The 24,078-nt window shown below is 41.9% G+C and overlaps 6 protein-coding genes across 7 annotated transcripts; 3 read left to right on the top strand and 3 right to left on the bottom strand.

The window, feature by feature from the left end:
- On the top strand, nt 1–811 carry LOC108597641 (translocon-associated protein subunit delta). The gene is made up of 2 exons (XM_017984289.1): nt 1–337; nt 408–811. The coding sequence occupies exons 1-2, from the start codon at nt 95–97 to the stop codon at nt 666–668; spliced, it is 504 nt and encodes a 167-aa protein (XP_017839778.1). The 5' UTR covers nt 1–94; the 3' UTR covers nt 669–811.
- Nucleotides 812–853: 42 nt separating this feature from the next.
- Nucleotides 854–5,994, bottom strand: LOC108597640. 2 transcript variants are annotated; one of them, XM_017984287.2, is made up of 4 exons: nt 5,976–5,994; nt 3,749–4,095; nt 2,372–2,522; nt 854–2,314 (listed from the first exon to the last, which is right to left on the bottom strand). In XM_017984287.2, exons 2-4 carry the CDS (start codon nt 3,933–3,935, stop codon nt 985–987), a joined length of 1,668 nt encoding a protein of 555 aa, XP_017839776.1. In that variant the 5' UTR covers nt 3,936–4,095; nt 5,976–5,994; the 3' UTR covers nt 854–984. The 2 variants fall into 2 exon arrangements, with proteins under 2 accessions (XP_017839776.1, XP_017839777.1); XM_017984288.1 differs by lacking the exon at nt 5,976–5,994 and having other exon boundaries at nt 3,749–4,181.
- Nucleotides 5,995–9,688: 3,694 nt separating this feature from the next.
- Nucleotides 9,689–11,017, bottom strand: LOC108594735 (putative gustatory receptor 47b). Its single transcript, XM_017979873.1, has 3 exons — nt 10,076–11,017; nt 9,858–10,019; nt 9,689–9,799 (listed from the first exon to the last, which is right to left on the bottom strand). Exons 1-3 carry the CDS (start codon nt 11,015–11,017, stop codon nt 9,689–9,691), a joined length of 1,215 nt encoding a protein of 404 aa, XP_017835362.1.
- A 191-nt stretch (nt 11,018–11,208) lies between these two features.
- On the bottom strand, nt 11,209–12,087 carry LOC108597259 (probable N-acetyltransferase san). Its single transcript, XM_017983716.1, has 3 exons — nt 11,997–12,087; nt 11,577–11,900; nt 11,209–11,515 (listed from the first exon to the last, which is right to left on the bottom strand). The coding sequence occupies exons 1-3, from the start codon at nt 12,002–12,004 to the stop codon at nt 11,305–11,307; spliced, it is 543 nt and encodes a 180-aa protein (XP_017839205.1). The 5' UTR covers nt 12,005–12,087; the 3' UTR covers nt 11,209–11,304.
- Nucleotides 12,088–12,204: 117 nt separating this feature from the next.
- Nucleotides 12,205–12,949, top strand: LOC108597258 (mediator of RNA polymerase II transcription subunit 29). The gene has a single exon (XM_017983715.1). The coding sequence runs from the start codon at nt 12,268–12,270 to the stop codon at nt 12,862–12,864; it is 597 nt and encodes a 198-aa protein (XP_017839204.1). The 5' UTR covers nt 12,205–12,267; the 3' UTR covers nt 12,865–12,949.
- Nucleotides 12,950–15,589: 2,640 nt separating this feature from the next.
- LOC108595179 (protein telomere ends associated-like) lies at nt 15,590–22,929 on the top strand. The gene is made up of 12 exons (XM_033293353.1): nt 15,590–15,696; nt 15,758–16,045; nt 16,100–16,405; nt 16,611–16,748; nt 16,804–17,007; nt 17,442–17,744; nt 17,803–17,880; nt 17,934–18,290; nt 18,351–20,664; nt 20,719–21,256; nt 21,313–22,253; nt 22,699–22,929. The coding sequence occupies exons 1-12, from the start codon at nt 15,686–15,688 to the stop codon at nt 22,708–22,710; spliced, it is 5,490 nt and encodes a 1,829-aa protein (XP_033149244.1). The 5' UTR covers nt 15,590–15,685; the 3' UTR covers nt 22,711–22,929.
- Nucleotides 22,930–24,078: the final 1,149 nt, after the last annotated feature.

Genomic DNA, 24,078 nt, shown 5'->3' with positions numbered 1-24,078 from the left:
CAAATTTCGTTTGCTGTCGTGGCGTTGAAACATAGAAAGTTTAACTAAACGTTGAGTTAATTCTCTATTAAAAACACAACTAAACACATTCAACATGAGTCGCCAGATGTTTGCGCTTTGCCTGATTGCCGTGGTATGTGCCACTGGTGCCTATGGAGCTAGCTGCAAGGCCAAATTGTCGGCGTTCAGCACACAGGACGCCACGATTCTTACTCAATTGGCGCACGTAGCCGAATTCACATTGGAATGCAGCAAGTCGGAGCAGCCTACTCTGTTCGCTGAATTCCCCTGTGGCAAGGTTGTGCCTGTGGCCAAGGTTGGCGACAGCAAATACCAGGTAAGTTATCCAGCAGACAACTAAACATTCAAGCAAAGCTATATTGTGGTTGTTGTTGTTGTTTTTGCAGGTGAGCTGGGTGGAGGACATTAAGCACGGCAGCAGCGGCAATGTGCAAGTGCGTCTCTTCGATGAGGAGGGTTATGCTAATGTGCGCAAGACTCAGCGTGATGGTGGCAAGGTTTCATCGGTCAAGTCGCTGCTGGACATCAGCGTGCCCACAAAGAGCGCCTACAAGGGACCCTGGATCAACGCTGAGCTGTTGGCTGCCTTCATGGTTGGCGGCGTTGCCTACTTTGCCTTCACCACCAAGGGCAAAGTGCAGTCCTAAGACTACAGACTGTCTGCACAGATTTTTTGAATGAAATTCATTCACCATTAACAAATAGCAACAAATTAATGAAATTAGACTGTCACGGGAGTTTCCATAGCCATCTTTAAATCGTGTTGAATAAAAGTTCAAAAGTCCATCAAGTTAAAATACTTTTTAATGCAGCTAAATTAAGTTTACTTAAGCACTAGAATACATTTTTGAATGAATGAATTTGATAGTCAATTTAATTTACAACAGAATCTGTTTGTAATTTAACTTCTTAAACATTCAAGTTTATAAGTTAGCTCATTTACATATTATGCTCAGTGTTGGACTAATGCACTGCTCCAGCAGCTGTGCTGGCTATGCTGCTGGGTGCCATCACTTGCATGCCGCCATTCATATTGCTTTCCTCATCGGACGAAATATCAATCATGCTCTCCACGCGTGAGGGTGACATGCAATAAACAAAATGCTCTGTGGAACCTTCTGGTGCCATCGACGTTGCTGACATCATTACTGTGCCATCCGCTGGTGGTGGAGGCGGCGTATCTGTGCAGTATTTAAGATTAGCCGTGCTGCCTGAATCTTCTGGTGGGGGCACGCCATTGCAGTCAAAGTTCTCCAGCTCCAGCTCAATGTCGCTGACAATGCGCATGCAACGCATTTTGGCCAGTGATTGGAATTTCATGGGCATAGCGCGCACCTGTCGTGCCAAACTCAAAAAGAATAGCGTATTGGCGTCCAATTCGCGGTTGGCCTGCAACACGGCGGAGACATCCCAATCGCTCGGGTAACGTGGATCGCTCATTTTGCGCGTCTTAGCCGGCGAGGGCTGCGAGCAGTTGGATGCCGATGCAGAAGAGGAGCAGCTTAGATTAATGGCCGCTGTCTGTGGCGAGGGTTGCACACGTCGCACCTTGGAGCTGGGCGGCGGTGGTGGAGGCGGTGGCGTGGGATCACCGAGACCTAGAGCTGGTAGATTGCCATTGAGTTGCTGCGCCCGGTTGGCCAAGCTCTGAAAGAGACCCAAGGGTGCACCAGCAGCAGCGGCGGCATTCAGCTCCTTCTTAAAATTGTCGGCGGCGGAAAATAACTGCGGCTCAATGATTAAGCAGCCCACATTGCTGGCTGTGCTGCAGTTGGGCGGCGTTAGTGCCGAGTTGGGCGGTAGAGTCAAGCCGGCGGCAGCTGCAGCTGCCTTTAATGTAGCAAGTGGAAACGCAGGCAAACCGCCCATGCCCAGTGGCAAGCTAGCGAGCGTTGCAAGCGCTGCAGCATTGGCGTTTTTACCTGCCACACCCAATGACAGCGGCAACATGTTGTTGCCGTTGTTGCTGCTGCTGCAAGCTGGCGGCGTCATAGCGTTAAGTGTAAGTGGCGCTACTGTGGCACAATTGCTGCCATTGCTATTGCTGTTGTGATTTTGTGGCGGCGGCACCACATTGCCGCCTGGTGAATTGAGACTGGGAGGTGTAGCTGCCACGCTGGGAGTTAATATGGGCGCCGTATAGCTGTTAACGGTTTGTGTGCTTAGCCCAGTTTGTGAACTAGCCTCCCCTCCATTGCTGGTTGCCTTGGACAGCACCTGATAGCCAAAATCACACTCGTTTTCAAATTCATTTTCCTCATCGTTGGATTTGCCATTCCCTGTTGCTGAGTTTCTAGGGAAATGGAAATCTAAGCTTTAGGCGTTCCAGCTTGCAAATTATTAAACTTACCTGCCAGGTCCTTGAAACGGCTTAAGGAACTCCATATGATCGGCATGCGCCCAGTATTGATATTTCTTTGATGTTTTGGTGCCCACGCGAAATGAGCGTAAATATTTTGTATAACTGTCGCGTAGATTTTTCCATTTTCTCTTGGAAGCCTCTGAAAAAGTTAAATATACATTTTAATTAACTGCAACTGTTTTATGTCACACAAACGTCAATGCAGGGACAACCTATAGCCAAATCGCTGACGTGGTGTATCCTTCTCAATAAAAGTGAAATGATATATGTATGTATGTAAGGCTTGTAACTTCTCAAACAAAAACAACTGCGCTGCATTTGCTTGCGTTTTTAAAAGCCGACAGCTGAGAGCGCGCTCTTTTAAGAAAGAGAGCGAATGCAGGTAAAACGCTTAAGAGAGCGAGGTGCGTGGAAGCAACAGGGTGTCGCAGATGATAATGTGACATATAGGAAACATTATAAAAAACAAAACAAAAGTATGCCGAATGATGCGATATGTTTGTTAGTAGCTGTTTTGATTATGCGTTAAATATGTCCTTTTCTTTAGTTAATAACTAAAGTTTGTGCAACGCTCTCTGAGCAACGCAGCAGCATGTAAATAAAAAAAACCAACAACACTGCTGACTCAATGCGCAGTTTTTGTAGCGATTTCGCTCTTTTGACGCTCGTGTTTTGATTATGCTCTTGTTAGATGGTCGCTTGGCTTTGTAAAACATTTGACAATAGTATAAAAATATATTTATGTTAAACATGCAATTTAAAATGGATTAACTAAATATGATAATGTTTGTTGCATTTGCAAGTGAATAAAGAGTATAAACTATTCTGTTGACTCAGTTTGTTGTGACTTCCTATTCTTTTGCTCTCTTGCTCTCTCTCTATTGAATTTTTCCTTTTTTGTTTTCGTCTCTCACTGCAATTCGCGGCGGTCGCGTTCTGCACAGCACCATTGCCGCACTCGCCCCCGCTTCCAACAGCACGCACACGCACTCATACATACAAATATACAAGCGAGAGCGCGCGCACACACACAGATACACTCGGGCTATATTCATGTGAGTGTATACAAAATAAACGGCCGGACCGGCGGTTCGTCGCTTCAACGTCACTGAGAAGGCAGAACATTTTGTCCGCTGCTGAGTTTCGCAGCATACACACACACACACACACACACATGCACACCTACAAATGTATCTAGATACATATACTCATATGTGTATATGTGGTTCTGTGTGTGTGTATTCGTGCACGTAGTAATTTAATTTGAGCAGGCGGCGGCCCTGTGACGCCCGCCGCTGCATAACTTCCTTTTTTTCTATAGATTCACTTATGTGTATGTATTGGTTATATATTTTGTATCCTTACCAACAGATAATCCAATCTCATCGGCAATTTGCGACCAGACCTTCATCTTCACCTCGACATTCTTGTAATCCGGATTGTGATTGTTGTAAACAACATCATAGCGCTTGACAATATCTATAAAGTCCGATGTATTATCGGATGTGGTTGAGGATTCGCTAATAGCGCGCGCCACTTTAATTTCCTTCATGGCTTAGCTTTAACGGTTTTTCCGTTTGAAGTAATCACACACACACACAGGCACACACACACACTCGTATTCACTATTGCACACAGTGAAAAGTATTCTTTTTATAGGCGTGGGCGCGCTGCGATTGCCGCTCTATGACCGCTTCGACAAAAGTTGGACACTTGAATGAGGAGAGCGCCGCACAGTGCATGCACATAACCTAACTGAGGCAGCAGCGGCGGCAGAGACCGCAGTCGACTGCGGCGCCAACAACACGACGACGACAACAAAAGCAGCAGCAGCAGCAGCAGCAGCAGCAGCAGCAGCAGCAGCAGCCAGGCAGGCAGACAAGCAGGCAGGCAGGGAAGAAGAACAAAAACAATAACAACAACGATAGCAGCAGCAGCAGCAGCAACGCGCCAGCGTACGAGAAACGAAGCGACGATTGTATGGAACCGTCGGTTGGAGGACGTGTAAAAGAAGAACAAGAAGGCAACCAACAACAGCAGCAAACCTCATCATCATCATCGTCGTCGTCGTCGTCATCATCATGGGCAACGTTGGCGTACAACAGCAGCGGCGGCTGGCAGTCAGCCCCATGACAAGCACTCACACACACACTAACGCACACAAGCACACTCACACACATACATACACGTATACGCATATACAGAGACAGGGAAAATAGCGACAGAGCGACAGCGCAGTTTGGCGCTCGCAATAAACGCGCAACGCTTGGCTCCCCCCCATTCACCTCTCGCTTGCCTGCTCGCCCCGTTTGCCCAACAACCACAACGACGACACAGAGCGCCGCTCCAACGTTTCGTTTAACCGCCCACATTGCGACGCCCGCTGTTGTGCGGAGCCAAACGGCAGCAGCAGCAGCAAACGACAACAACAACAACAATAGCAGCAGCAGCAACAGCAACTAAAACAACAACAACAAATACAATTTCACGACAACATCGTCGTCCGACCGACCGACCGACCGACCCACCAGGCAAAATCATGAGTTTCTTGTTGTTAGTGTTGTTTTTGTTGTTGTTGTTGATGCCGTTTCAGTTTGTTTTTGTTAACGTATGTACATATGTATGTGTGCGCTTGTGCGTGTGTGCTAGGCGTGTGAGAGCGGTTGGGAGCGCACAAAACTGAAAGCAATCCCCACACTTGCCTTGGCGTTCAAATAAATTGAAGGGTTCCTTCCTATATCGCTGGCGTGTGCTGCTACAAATATCCTGAGCGGCAACTAAACTAACCGATCTTGATTGAGAGCAGTTGACTGATAACAACACAACTGCAGCAATGTAAAATGAGATGCACTCACGTGGGATCTTAATTAAGAGTAATTTTAAAGAGTTCATACAGATCATGCTCTTGACTTTAATCAGCGCTTAATCAGAGCCAAGCAAGCGACTCCTTACACACAAAGCTTTGAAAGCTCAATTTTCATTCATACGACTTTCTAAACCAAACTTGTATAAGTGTATGCGTGTATGTGTGTGCATGTATTTACTCCTGTGGGTGCAGCTTTAGTTTGTTTCTCTTTAAAAGCATAATAGCGGCATATGTATTTGAATTTGTGGGTCTGTTGCTAAGCTGTTGCACCTTTTATGCGACGACAGTTGTCATTACATTTGCGGAAACGAAAAGTTCAAGGCCATTATTTAGCATACTTATGCTTCATAGCTTTGTTTACATAAATTAACTGCAGCTTAAAATTGATCGTCGTCCAAAATAATGACTACTACTTGCTTTTGTTTCCGATTTTCTATATGTGCTGCTGTTGTTGTTGGTTTGACTCATGTCGTTGCCGTTGCTCTGTCTCTTATCAGTTACTGCGGCCAGCGCCCTCGCTCTTGCGCCCTCACTCTGCGCTACTCTTAGACACGGCAGCTATTGTTGTTGTTGTTGTTGTTGTTGTTGTTGTTGCTAAATAACTTTTGCTCTGCTTCTTGCCATAGCGTTTGCGTTTGATTTTTGTCGTTTTGCCTCTTGTTGTTGTTGTTGTTGTTGTTGTTGTTGTTGCTGCTGCTGGTTGGGGGACGGCGTCGTGGAGCTTACTCGCATTTTGTGCTGTGCCGCCGTTCCCTTTATTCGTCTGTTCATAAGCTGCTTTTTGGACGAACAACCGTCACCGACGTCGTCTTGCTTGCCGCCCGCCGCTGAGCAGCATCCCAAATTGTTCCATCGATTCAAGGCAGCAGCAGCTACAGTAACAGCAACAACAACAACAGCAGCAACAGCAGCAGCAGCAGCAACAGCAACGTTGTAGAATTTTGTGTTGCCTTGCCTTGCTTTGCTTTGCTACCCATCCTGGTTCTCCACTCCCCCCTGCTTGTGCGCCAACAACATCATCTGTTATTGCGGCTCTTTTCCTTTTTTTTTTTGTTTTTTTTTTTTGTTTTTGCGTTTTCTCCAAGTTGTTTTTGTTGCTGTGGCCCGTTGTCGTTGTCGTCTTGGCCCACTCAGCTGCTGCTGCTGTCGCTGCTGATGCTGCCGCGACTGCTTCTCTTGTCGCTGATTGTTGACTGTAGCGAACCTACGACCAGTTAGTTCCCTTCTCTGCAGGCTTTGCGTCCCGCCCGCACACTTCCTTATACTGCGTATGTTTGCTCCTATGCATGTGTCTGTGTGTGCTTGAATGTGTTTACGTGGCGGACGAGCGTGCCCTCGTCGTATGTGTGTGTGTGTGAGTGTGTATATGTGCTTGTATCTCTTCAGCTTGTGCGCGTTTTTGTTGCTTTTATTATATTTTTTCGCTTTTCTCTATGCCCCGTGCTTCAACCAGCAACGGCAACGGCAACAGCAGCAGCAGCAGCAGCAGCAACAGCGGCGGCAGCCAAGCACCTTCCTTTTTTCCCAGCTCCTACTGCGAACGAGCGACTGCCTTTCATTCCCTCCCAGCCCGTACAGTTCCCACCCAACGCGGCCAACTGCCGTCTACCGCGTCCTTGTGGCCTCGCCATGCCAAGTCGCCGAGTTGCCATCGCCAACGTCATCATCATCATCATCAGCATTGCCATCAAAAGCCCGGCAGCCAGCCCAGCACGTCTCCTTCACCACCGCCGCCTGCTTTGCGCCCCCAAGCAGCAGCGCCAAATGGCTGAGCGGACGAGTAGGCTGGGGTGGGACACTGCTGGTGGAGTGGGGTGAGCGGGCGTGGCGGGTGCTAGCTATATGTATATATGTGTGTGTGTGTGTGTGTGTGTGTGTGGGGCGTTTGCGTGTAGCGGCGTGAAGCCGGGGGCATGCCTGTGTGCATGGGCGTGTATAAGAATATAGCTGTATGTTTATATGTGTGTGTGTGTATTTGTCGTATGGTGTTGTTGCTTCTGCTGCGATGTCGCTGCTGCTGCTGCTGCTGCTGCTGTTTGGGGTTTTGCTATCATGTTGGAAGCGGCCTACTGAGAGCGACGAAGTTTGTGACGCAGCCAACGCCAGCGTCGCCGTCGCCAGCACCGCCGCTTATTTTGAGCTTTTTGTTGTTGCTGCTTTCATTGTTGTTGTTGTTGCTTTTGTTATTGTTGCTGTTGTTGTTGCTTTTTGCGCAAATCGATAAACGATGTCCGGGACTGCCGCATAGCCCAAACGCTTTGCGTGTATACCTATGGTACATACATATGTACAATATATATATATATATATATATTATATTATGTACTCGAAGTGCGTATGTATGTGTGTGGGAGCAAAGCGGCTCAAATACATATGGCATATCCCGTAGCTGGACAGTTGCACCGAGTACATTTTATATGCAGTAATTGCTGCACTTACTGAACCTTGACTATTGGATATACCTATATTTATTAATTGCATTGATTGTGCATAGAAGTTAAGAAAATGCAAACGCCAAGGACATACTGAACTATTAAAGTGGCTGGGCTACATGCAATTCATCGCCATATATTGCCCTCCGTGAAGCACAATATACTTGCTACAGGACACCAACAAGCCATACGACGATCTGCATTGATTTTGCTGTACATCCATCATAGAATACTTGACTCTCCAGCAAGCATAGCTGCAAACTGGGACCTAGGCTGACCACCTGGCTCTAGTCAACACAATACAAACGGGTGAAGCTACTCCAAGACCATCTCCTCGACTGGTCAAGAGATTGATATGGCAGCAGACGCACACGGAGCAAATACCAACAGCTGCTGCTGATTCAACTCATCCTACTTACAAGTGAGAAAACGAGCAATTAGAGCTTAAGACCCATGCTAAGACAACTTGAATAAAAGCACTGCAGTTATAAGGATGAAGACACGTGTACTGATTAACCTCTCCACGTAAGATCTAGACGATTGAGTCGAAACAATTGATTGTTCGTCTGTCCTCCTATGGAGCTTATGTTTAAGCTCTACATTTATACAGGTAGGCGGTTGATCTTGGGGTCGTGCGCATTGCTTTGTAAGATGATCTTCGCCACATCGAGCACAATTGGGTTGTCGACGACAGTACTTAGCTGTGTGGCCAAATTCTTGGCATCGTATGCATTGAGCGATTTCTGATGTTTTGCGCATCCTTTCAATTTTTACTCGTTGGCGGCAAAGTGTTAGTATATCATATATAGCATTTATTTTTGCACATGGCTTAATATTAATCACTGAAAGCTGAGCAGAGCTGATAAGTTTTCAGCAGCTGACGAACTTATTTGGAATTGTGATTTGGGATGGATTTCGAAGCATTAATTAGAGAAGTTGCGGAGAACCCACCAGTTTGGGATAAAAAACACGAACACCATATGAATAGGGTAGTAACGGAAAACATATGGGACTCTATTGCTAACAATTTAAGTGCATCGAGTAAGTACAAATTCGGTATAACGCGCAATGCTGCCAGAATCGCTTTCTAGACGCTAGATCTAGCGTTTTTTGGAAGGCAAACAGCCGTAAAAATTGCAGGCATTTAGAACCCGGACTTTTAAAGATATATATTTATGTTTTTCTTATTAACGAATAAATACAAACATTTAGTCACAGTGTCTATAATATGTAGTTTTACGCTCTAAAATTTCAGAACTCGATTGTAAGAAGAAATTCAAATATTTAAAGGATGAATACAGGAAGGCACTTCAAAAGTTCCATCAATCAGAGGATCCAATCCGCGTCTCACCATTTAAATATTTTAACCTGATGAGTTTTTTGCGAGACAACTCAACACAGAATTTTGCCGGAATTGACAGAAAACAAACAACTACATGGAAAAACAACACTCAAAAGAATAAACAGATTGCAAAACGCAAGATAAGCGAGGACGACAATTACTTGCAAAAGAAGCTAAAGCTTTTGGAGGCAGACATCGAACGAATAACTAACGAAGACTCGGACGACTTACAGTTTTTTAAGAGCTTACTGCCTTTCCTAAAAAAAATTTCCCCCCTTAAGAAACTACAATTTCGGGCAAATTTGATAAATAGCGTTATCAATATAACAAAAGAGGAGGAGCAAGCTAATATTTAAAATTTAATAAAATATATAATAATTTTAAATAAGCTAAACAATATGTACATACATATACATATGTAAATTCTGTTAATTTAGAACATCATTTTATAGATAATTAAAAATGTTCTACACATATTTAATTTGAATAAAAAAAATAAAAAATTGTTTAAACGTAAGAACATTAAATAAAAAACAAAGATATTAAAGTAATCGTAATTTTAAGCTTTCTGGATGCTCGGCTAAGAATTCCAGCTCTGTAATTTATCTTATTTATTCATCTTTTGAGTGCGTGTTCTCCATTTATTTAAATTCTGTTAATTGAGCTTAGGATTTTATAATCTCCACATCTTTCGGCATAGATTGCTTATCCTTTTGCTGCAACTGAAAAAGCAACTGTACCAGCACTATAACATAATTAGCTAGCCCATTAAAAACCTACGAAATAAATAAAAAATTAAGACTGTTATGAGCTACAGTTAAAAGAAATACTTACCACATAGAGCATACTGAGATTAAGCGGAGTCTTCTTGCCAATGGTGGTCGTGTGCTTATTATGCATGCACCAATGTTGAAAGCATTCTATACGACACTGAATCTGCGGGATTTGCTTAAAGTGGGCGCCACATGCGCTGAGCAAATGCATGCAGTTGCGTTTCTGGCAAGGATTAGGTGGACTATAATACATGAAATGTAATTTATGTTATGGCTTACCTCACGCTGCAATATGTAGCCATAAACGCAGGTCATGATAAGCTTATAGATGTGCACGGCCAGATGCAGCGTCAGAAAGGCGTATTGGGTATCCCAAGGCTCTTGGTGCAGCAACTTTTGGCAGACAACATACACAAAGCCCGTCATGTGGGTAAAATCGTAAAACATGCCGGCAGCAGCAAGCGTGCCAACGGTTTCATTTAGCTCCTGCACTAGCCAGGAGCCGCGCTTGGCGAATGCAAAGAGTAAGTCAAGCTGTAACTCACGCTCCGTTGCTGTGACACTCGTAGCCGCATAGAGCTGGCGCAGCAGCTTCATTACCAACCGAAACCGCACGCGTAGGTAATCCATTAGTCCTATGTGTATGAAGCTGAACAGTCCCAAGGTGCTGGTCACCAAGGTATAGCTGCAAGCAATTACCAGCGTGGATAAAAAGCCGCAACTACAGCGAGTTGTGTCAAACATCAAGGTCAATGTGATGACCAAATACAGGAATGTTATGCCCACAGTGCCGTACCAGTATTTGCCGCGCGTGCGATGATAGCGCCAATTTACAAATGGAAAAGCTGCAGAGATTTGTGTGTCCAGCAGCTGCATGTTGGCCAACAGACGTATATGACGACGTCGCTGTGTATCCAATAGCAGGCAATACTCTATGTAGGTTATAATGCAGCAGACGCACTCCCAGCTGAAGATAATCTTCACCACAGGCGAGAGATGGCTAAACATGGCCTGTGACATTTGCGCGTCGCTGAGCTTTATATAAACGCCCGTTACAAAGCCACCAATAAAGAAAATGCGTATGCTCAAGGCATAGATCACTCTTTGCGGCGTCGTCTGCAGATGATGCAGACGAAAGGTAATGGCGCCCCAGTAAAAGAGCAAGCTGTATAGGCTCTCGTAGCAGTAGACAAAACCAACGTGCTTTGGCTTGGAGCTCATGCTGCTGACTGCTCTGTTGGTAACTGTAATCAACATTTAGCCATCGTTTTGGGTTAATTGAACACACAATTAGCCAGTTTGGGGGTTTATTTAGCACCTACTAACACATATACACATGTCGGGTCTACCTAACTAAAGGCCTATATTCAACTTATAAACGTACATAATTGGTTTTAGTTTTATGCCTAGTATATATATTTTTTTTTTGTTATATTCTTCTGTTGTGTGTGTGTGGGTGTGTGTTTATGGAGAGTGTTTTAGCTGAGCAATTGTTTTCACGCATGCCTTCAAGTCCGACGCTCCTTCTTGTCGCTTACAGCGCCATTGGTATAGGCATGATTGTGCAGCTGATCAATCTTCTTGCGTCGCAGCGCCTTTTGCAGCACATGCGCATCCGCTGGCTCAATGCGTTTATAGTACTGCTTTTTGGTATCAACAATCTCAAAGCCAAACTTTTTATAAAACTCAATGGCGCCATCATTGTTAATTTGCACGTGCCTGTTGAAAATGAGAAACATTTGTTGAATATGCCCAACAAAAAGCTTTAAGTGCAACTTACAAGAAAATGCTATCAAAATTCCCATCCTTTTCAGCATAGTTGAGTATATGCTCAAACATCACAGTGCCAATGCCCAGGCGGCGATAGGGCGATAGACAACCAAGTGTCATTATATATAAACGACGCTGGTTATCCGTTGTATCAATGCGACAGCAAACGGCGCCCACCACAATGTCATTGTAGTAGGCAAGCTTGGCCAGCTCTCCGGCTTCCAGCACATCGACATAGAATTTGTCATTGTAGGAGACGGGAAACACAACCGTATTCAGTTTCTTCAATTGTTTTATGTTATGCGGCGTCACATCGCCCAATTCAATGCTTGATCTATCGTATTAGAATTTATAAAGTTAACACATTGTTTAGTTATATTTTAGGTTAGAATTGTACGTTTAAGTGATTACAGGCGCTGCGCTTACTCACCTGGTCATCGTATTAATTTAGAATAGTTTTGAGTTTTAACAACGCGCTTTGCGCCTAATTTTGAGTAGAAAAATTTGTCGAATTGTATTTTATCTTATTTTTATTGTTTACAGAACTTTGGTCGTTCTGTATGTTACTTAACATTAGTTGGCGGCAGGCCGATTCATCCAACAGCAGCGCTGCAACATAACAAACTGTCATCCGACATAACGAAAGTCAGAAAGTAGATTTGTTGTGAAAATTTTGTGCTTAACAATTGTTTGATAAAACTATGAATCCAAATATGAATATGATGCAAATGGCGGGGCCACCAATGATGCAGGTGATGCAGTCATCCCCGCAACCCATGATGCCCGCCGGTCCGGTACCAATGCAACAGCAACACCAGCACCAGCAGCAGCAGCAGCAACAACAACAGCAACAGCAACAACAGGCAGAAAAACTAGACAACATATCAAGAGTAAAGAGTCTTTTAGGACTTTTGCGTGAATCAATGTTCCTGACCATCAGATCAAGTGCGTTCACGCTGCAGCAGAATAATTTGGCGGATAATCTGAAGCGAGATACAGCTGGCCATGGTCATGTGCCACGATTTGATAAACACTTGGAAGATTTTTATGCTTGCTGCGATCAAATGGAACTGCATCTAAAAACAGCCATTCAGTGCATGCAGCAGCTAACATCTTCGCAGCATTACTTGCCTGGCGCTGTAACTGCAATGCGCATGGAAAACTTTATGCAAGACAACCCAAATGGACCCATACCGTATCCCACTTTTTTGAATACAGTGCGCGTGCATGTGCAGTCAGCTAAAGATATTCATGATACTTTGATTAGTGCAGCGCAAAATATTTCTCAGGCTGATTGATAGTTGTAGCAGTTTTAAGTTGAATTTAGCTAGTTGTAAGTACTGTATAATTTGTAGTTTAAGTTTATAAGCGCTCTAAATAAAAGCAAAACATTGATAAGAAAATGTTTTGAAATTAACCGGCTTAATGTACAGTAAATGTTATGGGCAGCTCCATAGCAGAAAATGTTGTTAACAGGAACAAGTGAGCAATGTTTGCAGCCGCAAAGGAATTTGCGCGTCTTTTTTACGCTTGTTTTGTTTTGCATTTCAGCTGAAATAACAGCCTCAGAAACATTTACATGATTGCCAAACGAAAAAATCAAAACAAAAGGTAAAGTAATATAAGGAAAACTTGGCAAGATGTAAACAAACTCTTCTTGGAACTTGTAGAATGAGCAAACGGCCAGTTACATATCAACAGTTTAGTAAATTTATGCAGAATTTGCCTGACATTGCTTTCGAGTTACAAATCGCCGAAAAACATAAAACGCTAGACGAGTGCGCCAAGTGGTACTACGAAGCGTTCTACAGTATACCCGCTGTACGTGAAAAATATGAATTTAAGTTAAGGCCATGTTCCCAGGCAATGCGAAATAGATTGCTGCAGCTTCCAGTGGGCAGAAAGGGCACAAAAATGACAGCCCAAGCAGTTGATGTGGGATTGGGATATGATGACGGTGTCGAAGTCAATGAGTATGTAATTAAAACTATACTTGAATTTATTATATAATTATGATTACTTTGTAGAGCTGGACTTGGACGTTTTAGATTTCCCGTCACATTTGAAACCTTTGAGCAGCATGTAGACAAGGATAAGCTGCTGCGTTATTTGGTACGAAAGCATATCAAGGAAGCGGAGCGTCAGGCATGCTTATCCAACGCATCTAAGGGCCGCAAAATGTTGCGAAGATATTACATTACCTTTTATATAAATCCAAGTCACCGCTTATCGAGTAAACATGATTATTTGAGAGTACCTAATGAATTGTGTGAAAAGTTCTTGCTCCCAGGCAAGCCATTGGATGAATTGGCTCATAAAACAATGGGCAAGTAAGTTGTTTGTCTTGTGCGCAGATAAAAATATTTTACTAATCATTAACATTAAGCCTAGGAAAATCAAGAGGCTCGGTTGCACCAGAGTCAATGGGAACATTCCAATCCAACAGTGATGAGGCGCTTCAGCGACAGTTACAAGGTCAGAACCCGCGCCTATCAATAGCTGAGTGTTCCGAATCACGAGTGGAGGTCAATGCGGAAGCAATTGACAGTAAAACTGAGAATTTAGCTGCGATCAGCAATTGGTATAGTATGCCTACCTAATGAAAATTCAAAACAATTAGCAAATTATAATATCTTACAGTGTGGCTTCCAATATAAGCAACAGTAATGAATCGGGACACACTCAGAAATCAATTGCTCCAGTGATAGCTGAAACAGAGATAGTTCAACTCGCAGAGAAATCTATAGATCCATTGACTGCCTCTGCAGGCGCTACTAAGCAAGAAAAATGCAAGCAAAAATCTAACAGAAAATCTTTTGCAAATATACGTGATTGGTTAATTACAAATAAGGAACACAAAAGGTAAATTTACTCGATTAAAAAGAAATTGACACAAGAACTAAATGTATTATTTTTCTTCTAATTTGTAGTAACAACAGCATTCAACCGCCAGTAACACTTAAAACATTTAGCAAATTTATAGAAAATCTCTCGGATATAGCATACCAAGTGAAAGCTACCGAAATTGAATGTATGACCAAAACGATAGACGAATGCGTCAAGTGGTACTATGGTGCGTTTTATAGCGATCCTGACGTGCGGAAAACATATGAATTTAAAGTAAAACCATGTCCCAGAGCAATGAGAGATAAGCTGCTGCAGATACCGGGGAGCGTAGCGGATAAAGAAAATACAGCTGATGTGAAATTGGTAAATGCTAACGGTGTGGAAGTCAATGAGTAAGTATTAAAATATGTTTGAATTCATTATCTAATTATGATTACTTTGTAGACATGGACTTGGACGCTTTATATTTCCCGTAACATTCGAAACTTTTGAGCAGCATGTGGACAAGGATAAGCTGCTGCCTTATTTGGTACGAGGGCATATCAAGGATCAAGCAAAGCGGCAAGCTTACTTATCTGACGAATCTAAAGGCCGCAGAATGCTGCGCAAATATTACCTCACCTTTTATATAAATCCAAGTCACCGCTTATCAAGTAAACATAATTATTTGAGAGTACCTAATGCCTTGCGTGAAAAGTTCTTGCTCCCAGGCAAGCCATTGGATAAATTGGCGCTTAAAACTATGACAAAGTAAGTTGTCTTATGCGCTGCTCAAAACATTTTACTAATCATTGACATTATTAAGCCAAGGAAAATCAAACAGCTCCGTTTCACCACAGTCAATCGGTCCCTTAGCATCATCTTCACCTGCTCAAAGCACTTGGTCGACCAGGTAAGAGTCATATCATGGATTGATAAGTGAATTCTTTGAGAACATTCTAATTCAACAGTGATGATGTCCCGCTGCAGACGCAATTATACAATCCGTGCTTATCAATAGCTGAGGGCCATGAATTGCAGAATACGGAGCCAGTTAGCACTGAAGCAGAAGAAAACAACGAATATATACTTGATTCTAACTTAAAACCAAAACCAAATGATGATATTTCTGATCCAATAAGCATCCATGTTGAAATGGCAGACCTTTCTGAATTTGAAAAAAACGATGTTGAGCCATTGGCTGTAACTACAGGGAAAAGAAAGCAAGAAGAACACAATGAAAAGTGTGCAAAAAAGTCTTTTGAATATATAAAGGAATGCCAAGTTGAAATTATGGATAAAAGGTAAAATTGTTTCAATATATTTATGAGCATAACAGCATTAAAACTCTTTTCTAACTTTCAGCAGCAAGCCGCCAGTAACTTTTGAGATATTTAATAAGTTTATAGAAAATTTATCGGATATAGCATTCCAAGTAAAAGTCTGCGAAGTAGAATGTAGGACCAAAACGACAGATGAATGCGCTAAGTGGTACTATGAGGCATTCTATAACCAGCCTGAGGTGCGCAAAAAGTATGAATATAGACTAAAGTCATGTCCCAAGGCAATGAGAGATAAACTGCTACAGATACCGGAAAGCATAGATGATAAACAAATTAAAGCTCAGGGTGCTGATGGTGTGGAGCTTAATTTGTAAGTATTAAAGTTTTCATTGAATTCAATAACTAATCCTAATTATTTATGCAGACATGGACGTGGCCGATTTTTATTCCCCGTAACATTTGAAACATTCCAGCAGTATGTGGACCAGGATAAATTGTTGCCTTACCTTTTGCGCAAGCATTTCAAGGATAAAACTAAGCGCCAGGCTTACATTTCTGACGCAGCTTTATGCCGCAAAGTACTGCGCAAATATTACAATACTTTTTATATATATCCTAATCTGCGCCTAACAAGTAAACATGATTTTCTGAAAGTACCTGATGCCTTGCGTGAAAGGTTGTGGCTTCCAGGCAAGCCATTGGATGAAATGGCTCAAAATGCAGTGGCCAAGTAAGTTGTTTGTCTTGTGCGCTGCTAAAAATATTTTATTAATCATTGACATTATTCAAGTCAAGGAAAATCAAAAGGCTCTGCTGGACTACAGTCAATTGACGGTCCCTCATCATCAGCACTTGCTGAAAGCATTTTGTCGACCAGGTAAGCGGCTTATCTAGTTTTGCTAAGTGAATTCTTTGAGAGCATTCCAATCCAACAGTGAGGATGTGTCGCTACAGCGTCAATTACACGCTCAGAACTCGCGCTCGTCCATAACTGAGTGTCACGAATCACAAGTGGACGACGATGCGGATGCAGTTGATAGTGAAACAGAGGACTTAGTTGTGGTCGACAAACGGTAAGTAAAATTATGGAATACAATACAACAATTGCCAATTTATAATATTTTTCAGTGTGGCTTCCAACATAAGCAATAATGTTGAAATGACAGAAACTCCAAAATCAAGTAAAACTAGCACTGTGGATGCAGTTGAAGCAAGAACCGAATTTGCAGAGAAATCTATTGAGACATTGACTGTTAATACCAAACAAAAGCCCATTGGAAAATCGTTTGGAAATATACGTAATTGGTTAGTCACAAATAAGGAACACAAAAGGTAAATTTACTTGATTATGTGAATGCCAGACAAAAACTAACCAATATTTTTTGTAATTAGTAGTAGCAACAGCATTCAACCGCCAGTATCACTTAAAACATTCAGCAAATGTATAGAAAATCTTTCTGATATAGCTGCCCAAGTAAAGGCCAGCGAAATTGAATGTGCGACTAAAACGATAGACGAATGCGTTGATTGGTACTACGGTGCGTTCTATAAACATCCTGATGTGCGGAAAAAGTATAAATTTAAAATAAAACCATGTCCTAGGGCAATGAGAGATAAATTGCTGCAGATACCCGGGAGCATAGCGGATAAAGAAAATACTGCTGAGCAATCTGATAATGTGGAATTGGAAAATGCTGACGGTGTGGAAGTCAATGAGTAAGTAAATCGTTACTTAATTTCATTATCTAATTATGATTACTTTGTAGACAAGGACTTGGACGCTATATATTTCCCGTAACATTCGAAACTTTTGAGCAGCATGTGGACAAGGATAAGCTGTTGCATTATTTGGTACGAAAGCATATCAAGGAAGCGAAGCGTCAAGCTTACTTATCTGACGAATCTAAAGGCCGCAAAATGCTGCACAGATATTACCTTACCTTTTATATAAATCCAAGCCACCGCTTATCAAGTAAACATGATTATTTGCGAGTACCTAATGCCTTGCGTGAAAATTTCTTACTGCCAGGCAAGCCATTGGATGAATTGGCGCTTATAACAATGGACAAGTAAGTTATACGCTTTAATTATTGCGATTAGTTGTGAATTTACTTTTGCTGATTTTAGTCAACCAGTGCTTGAACGGCAGCCAGCAGCAGAAATTGAGGCAGTTAGCTCAACTGAGTCCAACAATTGGCTGCCTATGTAAGCGGATTTTCTTATGTCATGAAAACTTTTGATAAATTTATCCATTGCAGCGTATCCTCAATAGTAAGCTTTGAGGTATTTGAGCAACATATAAAGAATCTGTATGAGATTGTCTGGCAGCTGAAGATGAATGATCCTGTATATGAATGCAAAGGCTTTGAGGATTGCGCGTTTGCATATTATTTGGCATTTTATTTAAAGCCTGAAATACGTGAAAGATACGCATTTGTATTAAATCCTTGCACATTGGCTATGAAGAAACGTATTTTAGCATTGCCCAATAGCGTTGATATTGCCCGATTGGAGCAGCTGCAAATCAAGCATCCATATCTGTCTATAAGTTCGCAAGATGAGACGCAACAAGCATCGGAGACTGAAGCACAAGCCATGGAGTTGGATGACAATGAGTATGATTCGCATGATTTAAAAAAAAAAAAAAGAATATTTATTAAATCTTATCATTGCAGAGTGGATTCCCAAATGGCAAACGCTGAGCAGCAACAGAATGCAGTAGCTATAAGCGAACCAGCTTGTTCACAAGGGTCTGATGCTACACTTGATGCATCTGAGATAGCAGATATACCAATGGAGTCGGCGCATTCAGTTCAACCAGCGCCACAACAAAGTCCATTAAAAAGTGATAACAGAATAGAAACTAATTGGCCCGTGGAATCATCTGCGGGAAAACATATACCAATGAAGTCGCCGCATACAGTTCAACCAGCGCCTCAGCAAAGTACAGCCGCTAGTAATGAAAGAATATTAAAAACTGTAAATGGCATTACCTACGAATTTCCTGTATCTTTGGAGGCATTTAAGCGATACATTAACTACGATAGCGTCATTCAAGAGTTGGCGCACTTTCGTACCGGAAACAAAGAGAAAGCAGCGCAGATACTAAGAGATCGGGCCAGGAAAATAGCAATATTCAAAGGCTACTATAATAGTTTCTATATACATGCGGAAAAGCGAAATGTTTGCAATTATAATTTTGATGCTGCACCAGCTGAGTCGCAAGTGAAATTGATGCAGCTAGCACAGCCTGTGAAAGAGCTGACAGCGCCGCAGATGTCACAGTCTGTAAAGGAGTTGACAGCGCCAACTAAACAGACTGTGGAGTCACCAGCAGAGTTGCAAGAGCTGCCAACGCCTGAAAATCCTACAACAGAGACTGTAACTAAAGAGACTGAACAAAGGAAGTCAACTAGTTCTATACAATATCCTGTATCTTTTGTGCTCTTTCAAAAAATAGTTTTCCTGGATGAAATTGTGGCAAAGATGCAAAAACAAGCGCAGTATTCGCAGTTAGACGCATTACAATGCCAGCGTGTATTTTATCACAATTTCTATACTCAACCAAAAATACGACAAGAGTATGAAATTGTTTTAAGACCCTGCCCGGCTTTCGTTGAGGATTTATTGTTCAAAGTGCCGCTAGTGCAAAATGTAATGGAAAATGCTAAAAAGCGCAAAGACATTCGTCTGTTTAAGCCATATAACTTAGCTGCTTATATAGCTTTAACGAAAGACGCGCATAGGCGACAGCTGCTGTTTAAACAATTTTTGAGTGTTAATGAACAGCAGCAGGTGGAGCGATTAACTGAAACTGGCGCCACATCTGAATTAGGAACAACTTCTGGGGCTTCCAATAATGCAGCAGCAGCAGCGGAGAGCGCATCAACAGCAACTTCGAATGCAACAGCAGCGATGGCTGCAACTGCAATCGTAGCTGCAGTAGTTCAGCCAAATTCAAATGATGCAACCGCAAGCCTTAACCCAACTTTATGTGCTGCAGCCGAGGCAAGTTCAAATGCGCTCAGAGTCTCTCGGCCAAAAGGAGCGTCATGCGTTAATTCAACTGCTCAAGTGCCCATTATAAGCATTATAAACCTTAACTCAATGCAGGACCTTAAGTTTCGAGTTTTGAAAGACAATGCTAACTCAAAGCCGACTGAAAATTCTGCAACTGACATCAACGCTAGACAAATCTGCAAGCCAAGCTCAAAGGCAACGCCAAACGCAAAAGAAAAGCAGTTGGATCCTACAATAAGCCATGACAAAACAAATATATCATCCTTAAGTGCAGCAAGCTCAAAGGCCACGACAGGCACAAAAAAAGCGCCAGTTGAGCCTGTAGCGTCCCAGACCAAAACCAATGCAACATCCTTAAAACCAGCAAGTTCAAATTCAACGACAGTCCCAAAAAAGGAGCCGGTTACGCCTATAACATCCCAGGTCAAAAGAATTACAACTGCAGTACGTTCAAATGCAACGTCAGATGCAAAAGAAGCGTCAGTTCAATCTACAGCAACCGATGCCAAGGCAACTGCAACTTCCTTAACGACAATGGCAAAAGAATCGCCAGTTGAACCGAACCCAACTAAAGTTACTCCAACTGAGATTAATTCAAACATCAATGCCAACCAAATCTGCCAGCCAAGCTCAAATGCCACAACAGACGCAAAAGATGCACCAGTTGAACCTGTAGCGTCCCAGAACAAAACCAATGCAACATCCTTAAATCCAGCAAGTGCAAAGGCAAAGAAGTCGGCTGAGCCTATAACATCCCAGGTCAAAACAAATACAACAGCTTTAAGTGCTTTACGTTCAAATGCAACGTCAGATGCAAAAGAAGCGTCAGTTGAACCTACAACATCCCAGGCCAAGGCAACTGCAACTTCCTCAACGACAGTCGCAACAGAAGCGCCAGCAACTGCAACTACATTGGCTGAGCAAAAATTACAGCTGGAGTGCGTTAACTTTTTTGCTGAAGCCAGCGAGGTAAGCGGTAACAACTGAAATGTTAGCAAACAATTAATGTTTCTCTCTAAATAGGAGCACAACATGAGATATTTGCTGCGAACCAGCCGCGGACTAATGCACAGCCTATGGCGTATATTAGCACATCTAAGCTTAGCCGATTTTAGAAAATACACGAGCATACAGCAAGCCGAAAACATCTATGAGGATGAGCAGGTGTTGAGTCGTTGCTATGAGCACGTGGTGGGCAGAGGGAATTGGCCACTCCAGCTACATGTGAAGCTGCACTTGTTGCAGCAATTGTTGCATAGCAATGGCGTAGAACTTGACTTTACGGATTTGGAGGAACTTTCACCGAAAGTGCTGCATTTGGATGAACTGCTGCGTTTTACTAATTTTTATAGCATTGCTGAGGAGGATTACTGGCAACGCACGGGCGAAGAGGCGCCAAGCGTAGAGGCTTGGTTTGAATTGGGAGCAAAGTTCTATGAGCGCTGCTGGCAACATAATCAATGGCTGCGCCAAGTGCCAGTGATTTCAACCGAACACTTGAAGCAGTTACTCAGCACTGTCGTGCCCGTGGAGATTAGAGAGCATGAGAAATTGAGTGCATGTAAGACTTTATTTATATAACTTAAAAATATACAATAATAAGCATTTGTTTTGTAGTGCCAGCTTGCTTTAACAATTTAGATGACTCAAGCTGTCCCGCCACGCAACTGGATACTTCACTGCCTGTTACTAGTTTTGTGGACATTGATAATGTTTGCCCAGCTTCACAGCAGCAAGAGCTCATAGATGACCCACTGCTGGCTAACAGTGAGCCTCTATATATAGATCTGGCTGATCCTCAAGCGGCTGATCCGTGGCTGTACGTTGACCAGGCAGAGATTATTGAGCTGCCTGATGAGGAGAACAGTGCTGAACCTCTACTGCTGGAAATCCGCGAGTCGGAAGAGGAGCCTGTGTGCGATCAGCAGCAGCGAGACACTGTGGAAGTGCCTGCTGAGCCTGCAGCTATAGAACTGCCTGCTAAGCAGCAAATAAAACAGGAGCCCATTAAATTTCTCAACGATTTGCGCTTTAGTCTGCCGGACAATTCTAATGAAGAATTCAACTGTGAGCTTATAAACACAGATGAAAAAATTGTGAATCTAGCTGATGATGATGAGGAGGAGAATAAACTTGCCTGCTTCCGCTTGGCGTCAACGCAGCCTCAAGCAAACGTGGCTAACAGTCACAGTCAAGAGCACTCGTATGAACGTTTAATGGCAAATATAGCGCAGCTGGAGGATGCCTCAACTGCAGCTCCTGCTTTAATCAGAAAGCGACCACTAGCAGCTGCTGTAACTCAAGTTAGAAAGAAAGCGCGCCTGATGAGCGACAATGTGCCACAGTTGACACATGGCTTTCGTGCGCTGCCTATGACGGCCGTAGCACGGATTCAACCCAGTGGCACTTCTGTTGAGGTTGCCAGCAGCACAGCAGAGCAGCAAAAGGAAGAGCCGCCGGCACAGGAAAGCGCGTTAACGCCCTCGCAGGCGTTTGCTCAAGATGATACGTTGATGGGCTCATCTCAACTAGCAGCGCCATTTGTTACACAACGCAAGGTAATTAAAGCCACAGCGATGCAGCATCTTCTAAGCTGGTCCAGAACAACTCAAACACTCAATGAGTAACCAACACGATTATAATGCAACAATTTACCACTTTTGCCTCTAATCATTAACCACAGAGCATATTAATTAATTAAATACCATATTGACAGTCATTGGGGGAGACATTGTTCTTTCACCCCTCGCTCAGTTTATTGTTTTGCTGGATTAGCAAGAATTTAATTGTATTTATCGCTAGAGACTTCAACTTGATATTGATTTTCGCATTCATAGATCATTTGCCACCCTTTTCTGCTTTTGATATATGAAAATAAAACTAAAGAAAGGGTTGCGAAGCATTTGAAAAAATTAGACAAGCTACAAAACTTCTCTAAAATAAATTATTTCTTATTTATGCATAATTTATTGTATTAAATTGTTTTTTTTCTTTTCTTTGCAGCGGCGTCCTTAACTTATTTAAGCACAACTAGCTTTAATATTGTTTATGTGTACATTAATGTTATTATGAATTGAACTATTGTATAAGAAGAATGTTCCATAAACTATCATGTGTTATTTTGTTTACATTTGAATCAAGTGCTGGATTGTGTTGTAAGGAGCATCAGCGAGATTCAGCTATTCATCGTGTTAATTAATTAATTTTTATATTCGCCAAATGCTAGTTTAATATACATATATGCATTAAAAAAAATTGGTACTCCAAATAAAAAGCATTTTAACTGCAGCATTTTTTTTTTTTTTTTAGCATTTTTACTTCGTCTGGTATTTGTGCATCTATCACTCTTCTGATTTTGCAATTTTAGTTAAAATTATCAATTGTAAGTAAAGCAGCAACAATAACACTTCTTACAATAACAACAACAAAATCATAACTGATGTAATGGTTTTCATTAAAAGGGATGCAATTGAGAGAGAGTGAGAGACTGAGAGCGCACGTGGCCTTGAAAAATATTTTAACTTTTTTATTTATTTTGGCATCCACTTTGGAGTTGCTTGTTGGTTTATTATGTAAAATTCCTGATTTGGTTGCACATCATGAATTTGCAAGTCACTGCTTTTGTTGTAAAAATTGTATAAAAGTAAAGAGTAATTGTCAAATTTTTGATTTGCAAATTGTTTCCACGAAAAACACCAAAAACAAATATTACGACTACAATAAAAATTACAACATCAACCACGAATAGAAAAATTACAACAACAATTGTGACCAAATTAGTTTGTTGTTGTTTTATATTTATAGTTGATGTAATTTGTATTGTATTTGTTGTTTTCGTAATGTAATATGTTCTAATATTTGTTTGTCTAATTTATGTTGTTTTAATACTTGTTGGTCTTTTTGTAATTTGTGACTTACAACCGCGCCAATTAAAACAAAAAGAAACACAAAATACATATTTATTATTTATAAATATTGTTTCCACGATAGTGGTTAATCAGAAATTTGACAATTACTCTTTACTATTACAGAATTCAAATCTAATCCTTAATTCTGTTATAAATGCAGCATTCATTATTCTGAAATTAAATAACATTACGTTAATTGTAATTTTATTGCGTAATTAAAAAATAAATGCTAAATAAATAAACAGATTTGATAAAAAATGTTTTATATTCTAAAATCGGCACTAGTTGCTTTTTGTGTGGAGATCAGTCATTGCTATTGAAGCAGCACGCATTGCTCACCAGGACTCCACATAAAGCTCTGCTTCACTTGATGTTTCCCAATTGACGACCAAAGATAAATATATACGAATGGGTAGAATAGTTTTGAAGAAGACAATATTATATTAGTTTTCTATGCTGTGTTACTTAATTTATG

The sequence above is a fragment of the Drosophila busckii genome, chromosome 2R, assembly GCF_011750605.1.
Source record: "Drosophila busckii strain San Diego stock center, stock number 13000-0081.31 chromosome 2R, ASM1175060v1, whole genome shotgun sequence".
Lineage (NCBI taxonomy): Eukaryota > Metazoa > Arthropoda > Insecta > Diptera > Drosophilidae > Drosophila > Drosophila busckii.
Note: the sequence above shows the minus strand (reverse complement) of the source record. Positions and strands in the feature narration are given on the sequence as shown.